This window comes from Thunnus albacares, chromosome 8 (assembly GCF_914725855.1).
Source record: "Thunnus albacares chromosome 8, fThuAlb1.1, whole genome shotgun sequence".
NCBI lineage: Eukaryota > Metazoa > Chordata > Actinopteri > Scombriformes > Scombridae > Thunnus > Thunnus albacares.
The window spans coordinates 16,057,079-16,080,018 of NC_058113.1; the positions used below are offsets into that span (position 1 = coordinate 16,057,079).

General features: G+C 37.1%; 2 protein-coding genes across 3 annotated transcripts in view; both read right to left on the minus strand.

Moving 5' to 3' along the window:
• Nucleotides 1-120: 120 nt before the first annotated feature.
• zbtb32 (zinc finger and BTB domain containing 32) lies at nt 121-11,665 on the minus strand. The gene is made up of 5 exons (XM_044358708.1): nt 11,559-11,665; nt 7,641-8,684; nt 6,548-6,651; nt 4,248-4,415; nt 121-2,464 (listed from the first exon to the last, which is right to left on the minus strand). The coding sequence occupies exons 2-5, from the start codon at nt 8,651-8,653 to the stop codon at nt 2,235-2,237; spliced, it is 1,515 nt and encodes a 504-aa protein (XP_044214643.1). The 5' UTR covers nt 8,654-8,684; nt 11,559-11,665; the 3' UTR covers nt 121-2,234.
• A 5,832-nt stretch (nt 11,666-17,497) lies between these two features.
• Nucleotides 17,498-22,940, minus strand: part of aplp1 (amyloid beta (A4) precursor-like protein 1) — a 39,671-nt gene continuing 34,228 nt past the window's right edge. The window contains exons 15-17 of one of the 2 annotated variants that reach the window (XM_044358684.1): nt 22,724-22,789; nt 22,458-22,601; nt 17,498-20,512 (exon numbers count right to left, since the gene is read on the minus strand). In XM_044358684.1, the coding sequence (XP_044214619.1) occupies nt 20,414-20,512; nt 22,458-22,601; nt 22,724-22,789 (309 nt within the window). In that variant the 3' untranslated portion in view covers nt 17,498-20,413. Of the gene's footprint in view, nt 20,516-22,457; nt 22,602-22,723; nt 22,790-22,940 lie in introns of both variants that reach the window. The other variant, XM_044358683.1, reaches the window with a different exon arrangement.

Consider the following 22,940-nt stretch of genomic DNA (forward strand, 5'->3'; position numbering starts at 1 on the left):
TTTCCTGGAGACTTTCTCTAACCCTAACCACTACTTTCCTAACCCTAACTCGACCTTAATCTTAAACCAAATCCTCACCCTAAAAGTTTGATTGATTTACTTGCTTTTTGTACCCAAAAGGGGTGAAAGTCCTCACAATGTGACTGTATAAATTTATGTCCCCACAACACCAGTTGTATAAGTACACACACACACACACACTGATTACAATGTTATGTACATATGTTGCTGGGCCAATAATGAAAACTTTTTGGTATAAGTCAGTTTATGTGATTGCTAACTTAAAACACTGTCCACACTGTCACAAGTAAGGTATATGGTTCTGTCTTTTGATGATGTATACTGTATTATTTAAATTTGAATTTCTTTTTTGTCAAGAGCGTTAACGTATATTCTGAAATACACACAAAAACAGTCTCAATTCACAGAAATAAACAAACACCACATGCACATAATGCATTCTTATGTTAACCACATTCAGACATCTTTGAGTCAAGTAGTAATGCATTACTGTACACAATATATATGAAGTCAATTCACTGATAAACAAATGTTTAACATGATCATACACAAGTACACTAAAGTTTTCTCTTTGCTTGGCAGAGTTGATATTTAATGATCATTAATGGTGTCATGTAGAAGTAGAAAATGTTCAACACTATGTAAAATATGTTTATTTACCATCTTTACCATCATAATTTTGAATTTTCTGAATGAGAGTTGTCCTCAGCTGTTCCCCTTGCTCTTCCTGTAATACTTACATGTATATGCCCTTTATTATGTGTAAAAAGTTGCTAAGATATTGTGTTTTAGCTTGTTTATTTGGTGAATTAGTAATCTCTAAAACATGGCATATTGATCCATTAAAGCCCATGAATTAAAGATGAGCCCATGAAATATGTGTTAAACAATTATTTATTAATTTTCTCTCTCATATACATTAAGGTAATGCTGTACAAATCAACAAATAGCTTTCAGTGGACCCAGGCCCAAGATCTCTACATAAAGCTCTCTCTTGTGAGCAATGTGCATGGTTATATACTGTATACATACTTATGAGAACCTCTGGGATAACTCGAGAGTCATATAATTTGTGTGTTGCTTTTAGAGAGGTGTGGCAGTTGCTAAATACCACTTTTGAGACTTTTAGGATTTTAGGATCCAATTTTAGGATCCACGTCTCTGAACCGCAACCAGTGAGTTGGCAGCCTGACATCAGTGGCTGACAGTACAGAAAATCCACTAAAGGAAGAATAAAAAATAAGAAAATGCTAGACTATTGTTCGTCACTAGCTAGAAAGAACTCCTCTCAACTCATCCAATGAACCAGGGCAGATGAATGAACCCTCCAGTCTTGGCGTTAGCTTACCAGGACATTTTATTACATATAAACTTTTGAATGTTAGCATATGTGGAATTTGGCTGAGTTTTGTTGCTTGTCTGTTCTGCCAAGCACTGGGTGTTGCCTGACTCTAGGAAAACCCCTTTCTCCTCCAATCGTCTCTTTCTGTTTCTGGTCTGTTCTGTGAGAGTAAAATTACACAAGCGCTGAACAAAGTCAGATGAATATTTCAAAGGATGATATCATTTGAATTTTAATCAAAGCGGTTACGCATCATGGCAAATATGGATTTTTTTTTTTTTCAGATAGATTCTGTTTAAATCTGGATAAATGAATGTAGACTATGTTTCAGCAAATATAATGTCTCATGCACTGGTCCAATTTTGACATAGTGATGCATTTGGGAGCAAAAGTACAGTAAAAACTGCTTGTTACAGTGATTGCCCTCATGAGGGCGCTATAAACCTAGGTCAAACTTACAAAGTTTACACTAGTGGCACAAGGGAAGATTCCTGCGTCATTCATTGAGCTGTTGATGTGGCTTTAATGCACGTACAAGACATAATATGAAATGGTAAGCACTTTCAAAACCTTTTCTGACCTGTCATTGGAAATAAGTGCTGCATTTCTCTGTACTGTTGTTTGAATGTGAATGCAAAGCAGTTTCAGTTTGTATAGATGTTACCGCTGTGAACTTTTTGCATCTCATGTATTATCATACCTTCAAAACAATGATAAATGATATTAAAGGACCTTCTGGGTCTTTCAGACATCATTATGGATTTTTCTTTCAGGAAAACAGATGGTTTGTGACTCAAATGAAAGGCACATACTGAAGCAACATCAATGAGAACTTTGTATAGATGGAGGTCAGAGTGTTGTAAGGCATGGCTCAGATGTGTGAGGTGTACAGGTAGGTGCTGTTGATGCTCCAGTTAGGAGGGAAGTCCTGCACTGCGTGGCTTTTGATGTGTCTCTGCATGGCAACCAGGCTGCTGCAGAACTCCAGGCACACTGTGCACTGGTAGGGAGCGGCCCCGCCATGAGTCCGCAGGTGCTTGATCATGGCTGAGTAGTCCCGTGAGCGCTGACCACAGAGACGACATTCGAAGGGTTTCTCCCCTTGAAGCAGGAACAAGAAAGCACGGGGGGGGGGAGGAAGGAAGACAGTGGGGGAAGAGGAAAGGGAGTGTTCATTTTAGAGAGGGTCTCATACCTTTAGATATTAAAAGTACATGCATGTTATGCCAGTTTCCCAGACTGCAATTGATTAATGCTGTTAAATATTTTCCTTTTCAAAGATCAAGTGTTTAATTTAGGGTGAAATCAACTAAACTGGGCCTTCAGATCTCCATCGAAACAGTTACACACTCTATGATTGCATGTTGATGAGCAAAAAAATCAAAAGAGAAACTGAATAGATATTAGTTTTCATTCTGAACAAAAATTAGATTAACAAATTATGTGAGCATGTGTGTGTGCATGTAGTTTAACAATATTTAACAAATTGAATACTTGATCAAAATCAGCTTTTTGTATGCTTATGCATACAAAAAATTTGATTCCGGTTTAGTAGCTCACAATAATATGTAGTATCTCAATGATCTAAATAGAGGTATCATTAAAACCCAACAAGAAACTTTTAAAACAGAGCAGCTAGCAAGACATACTGTACAAGATACAACTTTCAATTTTAGGACAAGAGATTAGGACAAAGGTTTTAGAATACGGGAGTCATCAAAATTGCTCATATTATTTTAGGATGACAGATCATCTTGAATGCTGGTCTTTTTAAAGGAAAATATTGTCAGCTATTCCTGTGGTTTCGTAGGTTTTAACCTATATATAGCCTAATGAGTGTTGAGTGTTGCTAATCAATTTTAAACGGGTGCTTTTGGTCATTACTTACACTTTTTTAATTTAATGTGCAGAAAAAAATGTTTGATATTTATCACAGTGAATATTTTGGTTGATTTTATTGTTGTCGCCATTCATAATTACATGGTAAAGTTGTACAGGGACACTCATTTGAAATTTCTTTTGTATTATCATTGAGTAATGATGTTGACGTTAACGTTGACAGCATTAACAGCAGCATGATGTTCTCCATAGATGAATGGATTTGCTATCTCGCACAAGTTTCAAGTCTGCAAGTTTCAAGTTTCTACTAGATGAGTTTCGTAGTAGTAAACTGAGTGGAAACTGTCGGCTGCCTGGAAGATAATCCAAAATCTAAAACACAACAGTCTGCTTTGGAGGATGAGTAGCAGTAATGCAAATCATACGTACTAATTAGTAGTCTAAATGGCATAAAACATTCAAAAGTCCTGACACAGTCCTATACGTTAAGAAAAAAGTGAATTTTTTTAAAGAGCCAGTGAAAATTAGTCATACATCTCGTCTTTTGCTTGTAAGTTGCCGTACCATGCGAACAACTAATTTATCTCCGATTTGAGACCTCCTACGGACTGACGCAACGTAAGACCAATCTTAAACTATTAAACTATTCTAGCTTTTCAGATACTGTCGTTGTAATTTTATTTGATTGGCTTTGTTTTTTAAAGCCAAAGTACACAAATTCTCTTGTACTTTTCTAACACTTCTTTTTTTTTTTGGACAAAGAGAAAATTGAATATTGAAATTCTTTGTAGTTTTTGTTCTAAATGTCCCACAGTATAAAATTTTTTTTACCTATTGTGGGCAGGCATAGTCTTACATCTGAAAATATGTAATGTCTAACCAGTCAAGCTACAAGCCTACAAAGTTCAGTACCACTTTAAACAAAACAAAAAACATAAATGTTACTTACAGTTTGCAGTCACTTCGACTAAGGTAACAGACTAATAAATCAATATGTTCACAAAGTTTCTGTGCTTTTGTATCACAGATTAGATAGAGTGCGTACCGGTGTGAACTCGGTGGTGTGTGTCCAGTTGATGTTTCAGACTAAACTTCTTGGGACAGTGTTGGCACTGGTAGGGTTTTTCTCCTCTGTGGTCTTGTCGATGGGATTGTGGTTCATGCTGTGCTGCATTTCCTCTTCCACAGAACCTACACCCTGAACAGGCCACCTCTGTTCAAACAACAGGATGGGGGGACAATAGGTGAAAGTGTGAATACTGCGGTGGGCAAAGGGGCCTGGCTGTACACAAAAACACCATATCACAGTTTAAATGTCAGCAGGACCTGTGAATTCAATTCCTTCAACAGATGGAAGTCCTGTAAAAGTGTATGATAGAAAGTACGATAGCAACCCCCACCTGTTCATTCATGTTTGCTCAAACACTAATAGATGAACATGAGTATGTACATTCAGAACTGTTTTGTAAAAGAGACATAAACTATTGAAGATAAACACAGACCAGTTTTAGATAGATGATATCAGAATAAATGGGGTCTTGTTTTCTGCCTTTCACTCTTTTTGTGACTAGATTATTTGTTATGTTGTCAAACTTACGTGCTCATAGACATCCGCATTAAGCCACAATGAGCCATCAAAATGACCAATTACTTGCAGAAATGATTAGTCAATTCATTAATTAGTGGATAGATTGATGCTTTTCTGTTTTCTATATCATTGTAAATGAAATATCTTTCATTTGGACTGTTATTTGGACTATTTTCTAACATTGCAGAGACCAAAGCATTAATTGATTAATTGAGAAAATAATCAGCAGATTAATTGATAATGAAAATAATTATTAGTTGCAGCCCTAATTCATTTGTAAAGGCACTGTGACGCAGTGCAGTAAGTTTTTTCAGTCTTGCTAAAGTCGACAGTAGCTGTCACAGGATTAAAATACTCACTGACCTCATTGACTTGAACTAGTTATCAAAGAAAAGAAAAGAAAAGAAAAGAAAAGAAAAGAAAAGAAAAGAAAAGAAAAGAAAACAAAAGAAAACAAAAGAAAACAAAACATGATGTATTATATATAATAATATATTGCTACAGTATTCTCATTATGTTTCAGAGGCACACATCTGTTTTTGGTCAACATCCTGTTGCAGGACAATAAAGTCAGTTTGTACACATTTACTTTCCTGTCACTCTGCATTTGTGTCTTGTCTGCATCTACCAAGTCTTAAATTACAAAGGTGTGATTTTGAGGTTAAGGTAGCTACTAAAGCCTTTTGGTATCTTATATTCTTTTTTTTTAGTTTCTCAAGTGAAAACAGGATAGTATAGACAGGATGCTGAAATAAGAAGGGGGTGTACTGTAGTGGGGGAAATTGAGAGAATAAACCACAACAATTGAACGCTCACCACACACACAACCTACTGAGACTTGCTGTCATTAGCGTGTTTCCTGTCCAATATTTTTCCTCACGTCTCACTTTAAAAGACTTCTTATGTAGATAATGCCTTTTACTTTATTTATCTTAATGGCTTTATTAATATAACTTAATAAAAGGAAAAGCTAAGGATAGAGAGAGAGAGACATTACTCAGCAACACTGAACTCAGGTGCTTAAATGCTTTAGTTATACAAATGTTGTATAAATAAAGTGTTGTTACACTTATAATAATGCATATTATATGTAATAATTTATTAGAGATATAGTTTTTCAATAGGTTCTTGAGTACTATTATATACTTTTAGTACTTGTCCTAAGTTATTACACTGCAGTGCAGTAAGACATTTGTAAAGGAGTTTTACCCTAATCTCTTGAAGTATGAACATAATGTTCCATTGAACAGAGATATTGAACATCAGATAAAACATGTTTATCAGCTTGATTGTACAATCATACACACATATGCATGTATACACATAAACGCACACAAGCTGTTGGTTTAAGTGACTTAGTGTAATTGCAGTGACTTACATAAAAGGAATTCATTATATAAAAAAATCAACATATATTTTTGGTATAGGACAAACCACCGTTGCGATGCAGTACATACTGTACTGCATGTATCTAGCTGTATCTAGTAACCACACTACTGCTCCTGCTGCGCTATGCTCTCAAAACCACAACTCTTTTTATCACTTTCCATTGCGTAGCTACGTAGATGGAGTCTTCCGAGGTTAGGGGTCACAGCAAGAACTGTCTTGCTATCATGTTAAATTGATCAGTTCTACAACAGGACAACCACTGTGACAGGCTTCATCTTACTGTATAGTAATAACAGTAAGTTTGATGTGTTGTGATCATTAAAAAAACATTAAGTTGTGTTTTCTGTTTGTCATAATCATATCATTACCTGAAGGTGTGGAGGCTGACTCCCGCAGAACTGGATCACCAACGAGACTGCAATGCTGGCAGTCTTTAACTCTTTCTGCACTGGCTTTGGGCACTTCAGGGAAACTGTGGAAAATATATTTTCTGATGCAACTGTTGCAAAAAATGACTCTGATTGTATCTCTTTAACAATAATGTGTTCAACAGAGGTGCATAACTGGAGAAATATAAAGCAAATGAAAACTGTCACTCTGCATATATTTACAACATAATGTATCATCACAGATAACATCCTTAAACACCCTTTCCTTCCTCTCAATCCTCAACCACAAGATATGTATAACACTCATTTAGGGTAAAAGCTTGTTTACCTCTCATATAACGGTAGAGAAGAAAGAACAGGATTATGAAGTGACACTGAAAAATAGCTTTTTTTTCCACAAAGATGCAAGGACAATTTGAACAATTTCATGTGGTACAGACGCACCCATTCTAAACACTGAAACACGGTTTCAGTGGGTGGAAAATCTTGAATTCTGCAAAGGAGGGGAGAAATTTAGGGGGCTCCCCTTTACACACTATTCAGTTACAATGTGTGGAACACTGTACAAGATGCAAAGACTTGAAAAAAAGAGGTAAATCACCCAAAAATGAAGTCAACAGGGTTTTTTAATATACTTTTTAGTGTCATGAAAGGGCAGTGGTAAATTCATTCAGAATTCAAACAAAGTATAATTGGTTTCAATCCAACTTTTAAGCAAAACCATGCTAAAACTTTAGATTTATTGCAAAATTAACTTGCATTTCTTTTTTCTCTCTTGTGTTTGGTCTGGAAACTGTACAAGGTATACAGCAATGATTTTAATTTGGCAAAAGAGTTTGACTGGGACTGGCAGGGAAGGGTTAACAGGGGAAATTGCTCTAGTTGGAAAGTGCAGGAGGCTTGATTGCACACATCTACCCAAACAGCAGTGAGTCAGGTCTGCAGCTGTCGCAAGGGAACAACTGAGCAAGTTAGGGGATTCTAAATGACTCTGTGACAGTTAAAATACAGAGACAAATGATTAAAATTAAAAACATGCAACACATACATTTGTGTCTGAGGGCTGACTTACCTCAGCTCACTGGTTTGGATGGTCCCAGTAAAAGCTCTCTGGCTGGGTTTTTTTCTTTTCAACAGGCCTTGCTTGATTATGCTCCCCATCCCTGTAGACCCAGCGTAAAGGTTTGGTGTATAACGTGAATGAAAGCTTGAGTAGCCCATTACAGAGCTGTGAGCCGGGGCTTGAAAATGAGAGACCAGGAGGGGGAACATGTGGGGAGTGGAGAGGGAGATTGGGTATGCTACAGAGGACTGGTTTGGGGACTGGAGTCGGTGAGCTGCTATTAAGTTTGAATAGTTTTCTGCTTTCCGCTTCAAGGTGGTTACAGAGTTCCACATATTTGTAGGGAAAGTCCAAGGAGAGGAGAAAGAGGACGTGCTCGTGACAGGCCTGGTAATGACACTGTCTCTGTTGTAGGGCATTGCTGACAGTCTGGGCCTCTTTCTAGGGGATGGTGGACTGTTGCGGCTCTTAGCAGGATCAGGGGGGGAAAGGTTTTTTGTGACAATGCTGTCGCTTGCTTCATTCCCTGGGGGAGAAGTCTCTTGGAGTTTCTCCTCTTGCACTAGATTTCCCTTTTTCTTTTGATCTGTCTCCTCTGCTCTTTCTTTTTCTTCTTTCACATCTGTAATTTCTCTTCTTTTGTCTGCTTCTCTGTAGTCGAGGGTGTCCAGCTGCTTCCGGCACTGGTCCTCCAGTGGCTGCATCTCCAATAGCTGAGCAGCTCTCAGCAGCAGGTGCAGGTCATCCACAGACACCTCAAGAGTCTGAGTGTAGGTGAAGTCCAGGACTTGCTGGAAGGTGCGGGGTAAGAAATATTCAAGAGTGCAGTGGACTGGGCTGTCTACGTCTCCCTGGGCTAGCTGCTGTGCTAGTGTTCTGCTAGCACAGGCCAGTACGAGCCGATGAGCCCTGAAAATTTGACTCTTTACCGAGATGATGGCATCACAGAACAACCCTGAGCGACGCAAAGCATCGGCCTGCTGCAGGAAGTGGAAGTATTGGGTGTTGTTGATGCGGATCATTTCTGAAGTTGGTAGCAATATTAACAAAAATCTGAGAAGAGAAGGTCAAGGGAACAAAAGATCAAATCACATTATGTCAACAAGGAGTTAAAATAAGTTCCATCCATTTGCCAGGTTGTTACCAGGTATGTGACATTTCTAGAAATGCTAAATTGTAAATAGGAAAATTATTTCAGTGATCAACAGATAATATGTTTCTCTGTGGTTTGTACTGTTTTCCATCCTTTCCAGACACTAGGTTTACCTCTAATGAGAATTGAGGGGGCAGAATGTACCCGAGGTGATTGTAGTCCTTCTTTGGTTGGTGTGATACTGCATCTCTGATAGTAAATAGTTTGCAAAACAGTTCTAAAACTGATATGGATTTTATTTTAACGCAAATAAGACCCAATTATTTCTATCTACACAACTCTGTTCTAGTGAATTGACATTATTTATTGTATAGGGCTTTAAAAATCTGCAATAAAATGTTCCTCAATCACAGCTGTGTCTGATATTGTGTCTGAATGTCTGGTTGATGTGTGGAAATGTACTCTGTTTTGTGAAAGCTTTGATATTCTGTGCTCTCATACACACTCTAAAGCCACAAAGCCCTAACAGTATATGAAACCATGACTAATGACTGTACACACGAGTAAACATGAGTAAAGTTTGAACATCAACAACAATAAGACAATATTCGGGGATCATAAACATAAAATACAAGAGTGTGTGGAGGTGGAAAAAGTAAATACGTAAGTATGTTGCAGAAATATTCGGAATTTTACATCTAAAATTGAGAGTGAGCGGATGAAAATGAAAAAGAATAAGATGTGCCAGTATGTCAGAACTACCGGATGCATGACAGGTTGTCATCTTCACACAGTCTGAAGTCTAATGAACTTTTATGATTAGTATACAGTGTGTGGTTGGTTTCTGCTGCAGAGGTCACAGCCACTGTGAGCCATTACAGAGCAACCCCACTCGATCATCTGATGATGACTGTAAATGGAAAGTAGATGTGAAACGAAATGACATTTAGTTGTCTCGTTACTGGAATTTAAATTTAAATGTTCATCCATTTTTTACGCACTCATTTTTTTAAAAAGTGTTGCACCAAAGAGCAATAATCGATAAGATAATTTTCTGAATTGTTTTATAAGAAAATTTTGTTCTTGTTATTCTAATATAGTAGTTGCTTACCTTAATTATAACTGAATAATGATGGAAACAGTAATGTATAATATGTTGGTGGTAAAGCACGTAGTGCTGAGAGTGAAAGTGACAGTAGAGCAGCAACCGTATCAGAAGCAGATTTACAGCAAGCTTAAGGTTTTGGTTTAGTATGAATTCATTCATTTGACAAAAATCACAAAATTTATAATGTTGACTGCACAATGTTGAGCACAAATGTAGAAGACAGGGTATGTAGGGAAAGTATCGTGCTAATCAAGTATGCTTAAGTTCAGTGAAGCCTATTGCGCACATGAGTATAAAGCAGTACTGTAGACCGTTTTGGTCGCCACCTCATTTACGGCTATCAAATGCGCTGCCTGGTTAAAATTGTCATATTACACTTATATGTTACAATACTACATATTACAATACCAGTCAAAAGTTTGATTTGTGTGTGTGTGTATATATATATATATATATATGTGTGTGTGTGTGTGTGTGTATGTATATATATATATATATATATGTATATATGCACACACATATATACATATATATATACACACACACACACACACACACACACACACACACACACACACACATATATATGTGTGTGTGTAGGTGTATATATATATATATATATATATATATATAGGTATAATATTATATTATATTACATCATAGTCACCAGTGTTTATCAAGTGACGCAAATTATTTTTATGCCAAATTAAAATTACTATGTAGTATCTAGTTGTGCATTCTGTACAATAGTCATTTTAATTGATAATAATAATAACCATAATAATAATTATTATATTATTAATATATAATAGTGTAATTGTATTAGTAGTCATAGTAGCCGCGCTATGACACCAGTCATAGTGCGGCTATAGTGTTTCCGCACTATAGTGTTTCAAAATGTATTTCTTTATAAATAACATAAAAGCCACTTACGTTAACAATGTCATTTTATGTACAAACCTCTGATCTTCATAGCGATGTTCTCTTTTCATTTGCAGAGAGTTCAGAAATGTTTTTGTGTGTCAGTGGCCAGCAGAGAGATAATTCATGCACTTAATTTTAATCTATTTCTTACACTGTACCTTTAAATGTTTTGACTGTCTTCATGTTTACATTGATGTAATGCACTTAACATATACACTGTATAATTTTAAATTTTGTGTTAAAGTAATGCTTGTACTGGTTCTCTCCTGAGGCTGCAGGCCTATAAATTAATTCTGTTTTGTTTTGTATTCTGGTCTATTCTGCTCCCAGTCCTTACATTCACAATTGTCTAACTTTGTCTAAATATTCTTACAATACATTTGAGTTGGCATTTAGCTTGCTTGTGCAGTAATCAAACTCCCCCTGATGCTGCTCAAATCTACAATGCACTCTTGCAGAGTTGTGACATAGTTAGCAGATCTTTGAGCTCCTTGCAGGCGCAGTACTATCTCATTGCTTACACAGGGGAAAACCTTGCATGCATGTCAGATTTACACATCCTCTGACAGGACATGAGCTTACAGACAGCCCTCCCCACAGCTAACATGTAAGGAACAAGAGACAAGCTTGATCTAAAAGTCTTCACAGGCAACTGAAGATCAATAGCAGCGCACTAGGTTTTGTTCACAGTACATCACAGAAAATAGCTAAATAGTCCAAGGATGAGCTATAAGTGTATCTGCTTGTGGTTTTAAGTCTCAGAAAGTTTAGAAGCAGCAAGCTGTGTGAATGTAGCACTTACCCAGTGTTTAGTGAATATTCTCCCTGGAGAGTGATGAGCTACCTTGCATCATGACTGTGAAGTGACTTGTAAAGTGACATGTCTGTCTGGGTACAGGTTTTGGTGAGGGACAGGGTGGTTTCCTCTTTTGTCTTCACAGTCCCTCCTCTTCAACTTATCTCTCCCTCATTGGTTCATTGATTATGGTGCTAGGCAGCTTGTTTTTTTGTGATAATAGATGGTGACTTTCCTCTAAGTAAAGCAGCTATCTTTTATATTTTGTTTTGTTCATTATGCTTAAAGCAGGGAAGCACTTTTACTATTTAATATTCTCAACCTCTTCTACTGTATATACAACAACCTATATGTTAAAACACAAACTGAACATAAGTAAGAAAAGTGCATTTTCTGAAATGGAGCACGGTTTTATTTGACCAAATTATCAAACTACGTGTGCACATGTGCATCTATATGACTGAGACAGAGGAGAGAAACAGGGACAGCAGTTAGAGGGATGTTGCTTGCCCTATAGATGCTGTAAACCTGTAAATGCAGTACATGAGTTCCTCCCCTCCAGCACCATTTGCTGGTCACTACATTAATAGGTTGTTATGTGCTGAGACAAAAAAACCACTTCAAAGACACTGATCTGTGACAGGAAGTGTACAGACAAGAGCCCAGTGGTACTGATATGTAGGGCTAGGCTTCAGTGAAACACGCACCCTCAAAATAGCAATATCTGCATTGTCCTTTCAATATGTTAGATGTCGGCATGAAAACCTGTAAAAAAGAAAAAAAATAGGCCAATGGTAGGGAGCTGGTTATTTAAGTAGAAGTTGATGGTTGAATACATTGTGACTCCTTTATTTGCCTTCAAAGATTTATTCATCAAGCAGTGCACACTACATATTACACTAGCTTTGATTAGCAGCCTAGTTGTTCTTCTATTTCACTGTAATTATTAAACTCTATTATATTCATAGTTACTTTTAGAGGAACTTTTTGTTAAATTTCATCAGTTTTTTGCTTTTTTGCCCCCATTTTTTTCTTTGCTATACAATGTAGTCATTGTCACTGCTAATTCTACTGTTTTCCATCTACAACATGGCCAATTGTGTTAGCTGGAACACACAATCAAACCAAAATTGAACCATGTCTAAATAAAAATGTAGTAACTTGTAGTGTGGTTATGTTTTGAATTGATTAATTGATTTTGATATTGCGCATCAAGCAAAATTTAAATAAATCCAACTACAGAATTATCTAAAATGTTGATAATGCTTATAATATAAGTTACATAATATAATATGTTATAATGTATGTTAATATTGTGTATATCTATATAAACATGCAGATATGTTGTATGGTTATAATTATTGTAGTTTTGTGAACTTTCTATAGTCTAGTCGCAGCTGTTTTCTGATACATCCATTGCAGATCTACCCAACACCACACTGAGAGACCAAAAACAGAGCTAAAAGGAAAAAGAATATTGTATTTTACAAAGTAACACAACTCCAAATGAACATTGCTCAGTGTATGCTGTAAATAGGCAAGTGTATTTGCCAGTGTCTGTAATTTTGAGTTTCACCTGCTCCCAAATAGCCTAAAAATTCAACTGTTCTCAAAATTGTGCCACTATGAAATGGTTAATGAAAAAGGCAGTCTCTTAATAATGGAGCTTCTAAGAAAACACGAGGTAGGTGAAACCTAGAAAAACCTCATTTGGAAGGAAAAGAAAAAAAAAACCATGAAAAGACCTCGTAAAGACAGACCTTTTCTTATCAGGCCTGCTGTAAGTGTAAAAAAAAAAAAAAAAAGTTGATAGCAAACTGAAACAAAAACAAAATTTGACACACAGTTGGTCAGACCTGCACTCTGCAGTTTCCTTTTCAGCAGCTGGGATAGATTGTAGCCTGTAAATGCAATTGGAGAACAGATGGCAGCATTTCTGATGCAATGAAATCTGATTATCAGGACAGTGTAAGCCCATGTAATATTTCATGGCAAAAACCCTTTGATGTCACATCTGGTATGAAATGGGGAGCAGCAAAAGGAGGACAGGATGGTGTAATGTTATTGTGTCTTGGACATGATTCTGACAGCAATGTTGTTTTTTAACCACCTTTTATTAATGTTAGTTTGTCTGATATTAAAAACAGTATTTGTTGTTGTTCACATTGTATGCTTTCAGTAATTAAATTTAAATATGCCTTTGATATTTGGCACAAACTAAATAATGTGTAAGAACTAAGTTATCAAAAATGTTAAGTAGTATAATGCAGTATCTCTGTTTTTGATTGAGGAACAAGGTATTTGTGGGAGTCTGTTGTTTAATTTCTGGTAAGTGAGTCTTTCCAGTTTATGTATAGAGTTGAGTGTCATCAGCATGACATCAGAGAGATAGTACTTAAAATAGCAGCGGGTGCAGAACAAAGCTTTGTGATACACCAAACTCCATTACAGTATGTTAAGTTCCTTTTTTGGAGAATGTCTGACTTTGATATTTGAATTCTAGTTGTCTGCAGGTCTATTAACAGTTGGTACCATTAACCACAGTACTGATTCCTTACAGCAGGGATATTTTTGTAATGACAAGAAAACAAACAGCTGGCTAAGCAGGGTGAATTTTAACCATCACAATTCAAATATTACAATCAAAATATACTGATAGTCAATAAGACTGCACATATAAAGAGACAACAGAGACAGTCCTGCCATTGGACATAATCTAATCCAACTGAAGAGTTAAATTTTGAATACAAACACTGTGTAGATAAAGTAAAGAAAGAGATACTAATATGTCAGGCTTTGAACAGGTCTTTCGTATAGTACACTGTGAGTCAACACTATGCTATTTAATCAGCCCATTAATTAGCATTGAATCAGTTGAGAATGATGTAAATGAAACATTATGTCCTAGGAAATTTCATCGAAACTATAAACTAGTAGCATGTGTAGGTTTCTTAAAAGTTAAGAATTAAGAATGCAGAAGTTGGCAAGTGCTGTGAGTGTGGTCAACTGTATTTTGTGAAGAGACTTTGTGAGGAATGGTTATAGTATCCATCTGACATTTTAACCTCTATACCCCAGATTTTTGCTCAATAGACCCTCTACAGTTTATGATACAGGTTAGAGGTAATCTTATATTATTTTGGGGTAACGCCACATGATGACACTTTATATGGTACCAAGTGTGCGGCATTAACTTATGAACATAGAAATCAAAGATAGAAGTGAACAGAGATTTCCTGTTTTTAATAGTAGATTATGTTGATCATTCACCATTGAAAATACACTGAAATGCTTTTAAAGCTGATATTTATTATGATAGAATTTTGAGATAGTTTAAAGTTCAAGATCTCTCAGTAGTCATTACATGTAACAGGTATAATCTAAAAGAAATTTTCAAATTTGTTATTTCAATTTCTTCTGCTGTCTCCCATTTTTCATGTATTGTGATGTTCCAGTGGTGTGAGTACAATAAGCAAAGACTCAGAATAGTTTTTTAAGGTTTACTCCAGAGTTGTTTTTTTTTTTTGCATGCTTAACAGTTTGCTGCAAAACATTGTAGAAAAAAGTCTGACTGCCTGAGCAGTTCAACGTGAGAACGATGAAATACACCCCAAGTTGCATCCATCGGCTCATGCACAGACAAATTAAAAATGAAGAATACCTTAAATTTTGTTGCACAGCTGAGTTAACATCACTATTATCGCTTAAAGGACACAACTATTGTGAAATCCAGCCATTTCTCATCCTGTGAGTTACTGAGCCAAATATATAGTTTTTAAACTTACTATTTGTCCTTCACACTTGTTACTTATGGTCATGGTACTTGCATGTAGTGTTAACCACAGGGTGGTTTCCTTGTAATTCCTGTGATCACAGGTTGATATGTTGATGCATAGGGAGGAACACTTGACATTTCTTGAGGTTTTTTTTAACTGATTGTCTCCAGTGGATGTGCTTTATATTTGACCAGATATACATTACTTCTTGTATGCTTGATTATCCATGATAACTTAATCTGACTGAGTGTGTGTGTGTGTGTGTGTGTGTGTGTGTGTGTGTGTGCGTGTGTGTATGTGTGTGTGCACGTGTTTATGCACAGGTTCATGCTGACATTTGGGGCTACTCTGCATACCTTTGTCTGTGTGAGCAGTTATTGTTAAGTGTTGCTCAGGGCACTGGACAGTCTGATCTCATCTGTTCCTCTCAGAGAAATTAGCATTATACCAACACTTAAATGTCATCTTGTGCTATATGGGAAGGAGTCAGCAAGAACTGCTGCACAGGGCTTCACCTACAAGTAATATCAAGACTGTCAGTCCCCCCACAACAGACTCTTTAGCACCTGCTATCCCCTCACTGTCAGTTGAACAATCACCATCAGACACCCTACCCTGCATCAATGCTGACTCACTGAGGTGTCTAACTGTGTGGGGTAGCTGATGTAAATGCTTGTATATGTCCTTTAGCGCCCACACATCTCATATGATGTTAATGATATTAATCTTTTAATTCATCAAGTACGCAACTCATGCAGTAACATCTTTGATCTACCTACCAAGGTTTTTAATCTCTGCATACGAAGAAGTTTCATATTGTTGTTTTGTTGAATGAATCAAAGTGTTACTGAACTAAACAAAACGCACACTCAGACTGCAATGTGATAAAGGTCTGGGTTAATATGAGTTGTCTTACATTACCACAGTGGCGGATTGTGAGCAGTAAACTTCAGAGGAACCACTACCAAGATGACTGATGCGCTGGAGGCATCAATGGCAAACTGTCACTGTACAGCCACAGAACTTTTTCACAGTAATCTGGGTAAGCAGGACTACCCGTCAGTGTTGTGGTTTGGAAGAAGTGAACCTCTGCAGGGCTAGGGGCTGGGGCTTGACACTTCTGTGTAATTTGTGGGTGAAGGAAGTGTAAGGCCCACGCACACTTGTGACTGTCAAGTTAATTGGTGCTTGGGAACTGTGTCAAGGCAACTTATCAGTCGGTTTCAGCGAGGGTCTGATGTTTATTGATGCTTATCACAACACAAAGTTCAAGGCTATGATTTGATTAAAGCAGTCATTTGCTTAGACATGAAAGGAAATTATCAACAGTCAGCTACAGTATATCATTGCTCATCGCAGTACATTTGATGTTCAAAGGAAAATACTCATCAGTTACTAACAATGTTATAATGAGTACATAAGTATTATCATGCTTACAAGTACTGCATATCACTGTGTTGGTTGGTTTTCTCTGAACTAATGTTGTTTTTAGTGATGTAAATGAAATGCCTTTGCTCCTGTAGCTAATACACACAACTTCATTAACAAAGTTAATACAACTGAATTCCCTGAGGCATATATCTTGATTCTTCAGCTTTACATAGGTCAATGAGATGATTTGCATCACATGTATCTTTTCCTGACATAGGAAGTGAACTGCAATTTTGGCTTCACAGAAATGACACTGTGGCTTGAGGAGTCACTGAAACTCTGTACTGAGAACTGAGAGAAAATCTTATCGTCCATCGTATCTTAATCGTGGTTAAGATTTTAACCCTGTAGAAAGTTTTACTATGAAGCATACTGTACTAGAGCAATGTTTGACATACAAAGGAGATTTCTCATGAGTTGAATTCCTTTATGCTGTCAAAACATTCAGTAGTGAATTTATATTATAATGTGGCACAAAAACACATGTCTACGCAAGCAAACTTTAGGTTTCTTTTTCCAGAGAAATTCAACTGAGGAGATGCAGGACAAGAAAAGCATCATTTTCCATGGTGAGTAAGTCAGACGGTTTCCCCTTCTTGACTGTGGTTTTTAGATCACAGGGTTTATTGCACAGGTTACATCATTTGATTACTGCATAAAGTTTCCTAAATATGTCAGTCTTTTCATAGAGGTAAAATGTACAAGTGAGGGAGTAATTCAAAAAGCACAGACGCAGCATTTTATGGGTCATTCATTTTTATTACACTATTAATTAGCTTGACCAGTTTTAATTTCTCGGATTGCTTGCAAATACATTTATACGACAGAGAATTTTTTTTTTTTTTGCCAAATTAGAATATCTGTCTGCTTACTAGTGGAGCATGTCTTTGGTTAAAATGAAAATGAAGAACAGCTCTCAATGATGCAATCAACATCCCAAGAATCAATGCAGTAGAATTGAAATCAGACAGAATCAATGTCTTAACATTTTGCAACCTGTACACAAATGGAGTAATTTGGTTGTACTTGTGCTTAGTGCCACTCCTTGTCAATTAAGCAGAGGCCATATGCCTGTCTACATTTCACATTTCTGAACGTATTAAACTTGTCAGTGTTTTCTCATACAAGCTTCTAAAATTACAAGTGAAAAGCATGACCCTTGATCCAACTGATTATTACATACAAATAAAAAATACAGAATAATTACATCCAAAACACAGCATTGTAAAAGGCAATAATGCAGCAATTAAAATCTCAATAACATTGTTTATATTTCATCGGGAGGTAAGGGGACAGACCAACAAAGAAGTCTAGAATTCGACAGGAGGACGTACGTACAAATGTGATTTGAGTAACTACAGTATACACCATTCTAAGTCTGCTAAATGCTGGTAGGAAACCTTCAGTGGTTTGGGAAACACAGGCAAGCTTATTCTCATCTATGGTTTCAGTAGTATCATTACAAGATCAACTGACTTAAACTGTGAACATACAATGTTTTCATTCACTAACGTAGCTGTACAAATTATACAAGGGCTATGACTTCTCTTCACCCGTCATAACGCAACCACAACCTGCGATTTACCTGCCTAATGAGAGGAACAAATGATAAATGCTAAACTGTAACTCAAGATAGTCTTTTTGCTTATTTCAAAGCAAACTTCTCAAAAAAAATACAAGTACATGACTTTTCCTCTGAATGGACAAATGCAGGTTTATAAAGAAAACTACCATCATAAATAAATGATTTGGAACTGATTTTGGTATGGATTTCAGCATACAGTTACAGACTGATGAACAAAAAGCAACATCCTACTACATGACCCTCCTTAACAAGGGTGGACTGGTAGAATGACGTGGTTAAAGGAACCTGGCACACATAGCAGTTAACAATCAGCCAGAAAAAAGGGGCAATCCCTTTTTTACTTACCTATACAGGGTACTATGTTGATCATAAATATGACAAACTACAATGAGTCATTCAGTGAAAAGCTATTTATGAAGAGAGTAACTTAAATACAGCATCTATAGAGTACTAACATTCAATGTTTGTTGAGTCCAGAGATGTCAAACTGGCAGATTTAAAGACATACAGTATGTTTTACTACTATCATGCCAGAGTGTGGTGTTGTTTTTAGGACTTAATACACACACTGACACTTCACATTACTACAGCTGTGGCCTCTCTGCACTCCACCGGACTATATAGAATAACACACCTAAACTTGAAGTTCCTCTGTTCAAATACACACCTGCCAAATGTGACAATGAACAGGCTGCTACAGGAAGTGGCAAGAAGGGCATCAGCCATGTAGTCTGTCTGTTGCATGTGTCAAACCTCACTAACTCCTATTAAGGGCTACTAGGGGAATGATGCGTTACTGAAAAGAAGATGGAATCTCAACGTCTACCTTAAATACATTCAGAAAGAAGTTACTGTGTCGTTGTCTTGTGCTGGTTTTTACAACAGTCCGTTTTCAATCAGCCATGTTAGGAAAATGTTTCTCCTTCTCGTAACAGCACAATGTACTATTTTTATGTATTTATTCCATTACATCAATGCAAATTAATCATAGAAATGTCTACATCTAGTAGTATGTATTTCTTACGTTATTTACAGTGTCCATTTTGAACGGTGACATTTCCAACTTTTCAAAAGCAATGACGGGAACAACACAAATAAATACAGCATCATCATACACCAAGTTGTCATGCTTTCATTAAAATAATGGACTTCTGATTATTCTGTTTTACAGCTCTTTAGGTAGAAGTACAAAATAAACGTATTCACTGACTCAATGAATTAGCTAAACGGAATATTTGGTATATTTTGCCAAATAATTAATCATATTGAGGGCAGAACCTCAGAAGTGAAAAACATGATGTTTTTTTGTACCACCAGCACATATTCTGTAGTGTATTCTAGTGTGGTCTTTTTGGCCTTCTATGTTTTAAATTAAAGCCTAAATGTCTCACACATTCAAAGTAAACACCTCCACACCTTCACTTAATGTTCATGTCTCCATATTCCAAGTACTGTCCAATGTTACAGTAGCTCCTGGAGGTAACGTTAGTTTGACAATCAGCTTGGTAATTGCCCTTTTATAACTGAGTGGGTTTTAAATTGAGAGTTACACCATAATTCAACAAGGCTGTCACTCACACTCATCTACACAGATACATAATATCTAACTGTGGTACAATTTGAACAAAGAGACTACTACTGAAAAATAAATACTATAAAGCATTATGCACCGTTCAACTTCAGTTTCTAGTGAGAAGCAATAGGTCAAGTCATGCCACTGGGATGGTTTTCCTGTCTATGATGTGAATGTTTTCGGGATTATGAAACGCTGTGGCACCACTAATGGAAAGAACAATCCCCAGACTCTAACCCAGAGGAGTTTTAAGATTACAATAGGTGACATAAATTGGTATCATATCTCATTATTCACATTCTGGTAATGATGATAGGTTGTTGTTGGTCATTTACAATGGGTTTGGGATGTATCCCGTACTTATTCAGTTATTTTATATTTGCAACACATCATAAATCCGTCACAGGGAGTGTGGCTGGGAGACCACTGTAAGGAAGAGTAGAGGGACAAAACAAGTGGTTGGACTCGGGCATGACTTGTTGGCAGCCCCAGTGTCTCAGTTCATCTGTTCAAAGAATTTGTAAGTGGGGTTTTCATAGCCGTGGTTTTGCATTTTGTTGAGCTGTCGTTCTTCTGGAGTCAGCATGGGGTCGACCTGCTGCGAGACACACAAGAGCTCAAATTATTACACACTAAAGACATATACACAAGCAAAGACCACACCTTCAACTGAATAGATTATTTATTGAATATGAAACAAATGAGTGGTCACTTAGGGATGGAAAGGTAAAGCATCATGACAGCTGCATTGTGGGGGGCACCTTAGAATATTTGGACTTTATGTAATATGGTGAAAGTACATAAGTCTGAGTTTAGTTTGAACCAAAGCTCAATGTAGATTGGCAATTTGGTGGAATTGCTTGTTTTAGCAAAAAAAAAATACAAGGCGCTTTTCTGAAAGGAGATAAAGGTCTAAATTGCAGGGCTGGAGAGATGGATTGAATTTGCTGGATGTCGAGTTAAACCCAGAGTGCCAGAGGGAACCAAAAAAAGCCAGCAGAAACACTGATTACAGCATACAGGTGAAATGGAGAGAAAGGTTTCTAGAGCGTAGATTGTTAATGCAGCAGAAAAAGAGCAAGCTAGAGATACAAGAAAGGGAGTCAACAGTTATGTTATGATGACAGGAAATGTGCGTTCGACACAGGGAGTTGAGATTATTGATGAATGCAAGGTCGTGGAAATAAGTGAGGATTAATCTGTGGAAATTGCTCTTGCTGGATAGGTGAATTGTCTTTTAGGTTTGGACAGAACCAGGCAAGCTGTTTCCCCTTATTTCCAGTATTCTTCTAACCTAAAGGATCATACCAGTGGTTTTAACATGTTTTAGCACATAGAAATTTAAAATACCTTATATTTTTGCTGACAATTAAGCATACCACATTTAGACTGATATCCATTCCTCTAGGCAGCCACTTGTTTCGATATCTATATCACAGTTGACAATCAACTTAGAATAAATGGAAACTTTGCTTGAGTTGCTGTAGTACTACTTCCACCACAATGTAACTAAAGAAAGTAAAGTTATAACATTATTGCAGTTGGAAGCAAGAACAATTTTTAAAATTCTCTTTTGTGGTGTGTTCAAGCACACTTTCACATCCAAAATTGCTGTCACCTGTCCAAAAGAACCACACGGTTGTTTTTACAAGTGAAATCCTGAAGGCCAACAAGCAAACATGGGTGGCACCGTGATGAGAATGTGGCTGTGTAGCTTCCTGTCGGTTGATTTTCATATTGTGGTGAGATAAGTGGAAGCCAAAGGCATGGCTCCATGGAGGTAGGAAATGACTCTAAAAACCACTGGTATGCGTAAAGCCCCTTTCACACATGCAGTCTATCCCTGAAGTGTTCAGGAACATTTCCTGCACGTAGTCATGTGTGAATGGGAGCAGGGATCGATATTCAGGGAAATCTGTGCCACCAATTTCCCACCTCAAGACCTAGTAACATTTCAGGGAAAATGCCGGTATGGCTGTGTTGTGAATGAAAGCAGTAACATTGCAGGGACAAAGCATGCAAAGGGTTACATCCATCTGACAAAAGGCACTTTCACACAGAGCGAGCAAACCAATCACAAGATTCCGCTGATGACGTATTTGAATCTACAACTCGTTTATGGTTGCCTCGCCGATGCTTTCGCGGTTGATTTGTCTTGCAAACTTGATGAATCTTAAATATATATATGTCTTGCGCCACGTACATGTACGTCTTCTTCTTCTGTTTAGTTTTAAGGCAGTTGGCATACATAAGTGTTGCATTACCGCCATCTGCTGGACTGTCCCTTGCCCCATCTATTCCGGCATTGCCATGGCATGTGTGAAAAGTTGAAAGATGGAATAGTTCCTGAATGTAGCTGCTTGTGTGAATAGTGAAAATCACTAGTGGTGCCTGAAAGATTATCCTAGTAATTTACAGGGAACTATGTATGAAAGAGGCTGTAGGCAACAATGTAATAGATACTTGTTTTTGGTTAAACTATAAAAGACAACTGGTGTGGTCCTTTAAGACTTAAATTGAAGGCCTATCTGGGGTCGTACCTCTACAATGCCATGACTGATAGTGCCGTACGGCTTCCTGCGCACCAGCAACAGGCTAATTACCATCACCATGGCAATCGCCACGGCCACCACCAGCAACCCCACCATGGCGCCACGGTTAAACGTCTCCAAGGCATCAGGTTGCTATGGAAAGAAAGATGTGAAGTGACACTTTAAACAAGGGAGAGATGTAGGGGCCAATCAGTCAATCAAACACACTTAAAATTTTACACAAGGACATCATAACGCTTATATTTAACCCTTACCAGTTCATCTCTCTCGATCTCAGCAGGCTTATAGACTACCTGCTTGAGCTCTGCAGAGGTGTTGATCTAAGAGGAAAGGGAATGTGTAAGAATAAGGGAAATATTGGGACAAGGAAACATTGAGAAGATAACCTATATACACAAAGCACATACAGTATTTCTGTGACTGAGCATACTGTCTACTGAACTTGGGTGGAGTCTTTTTTAAATATGAGCA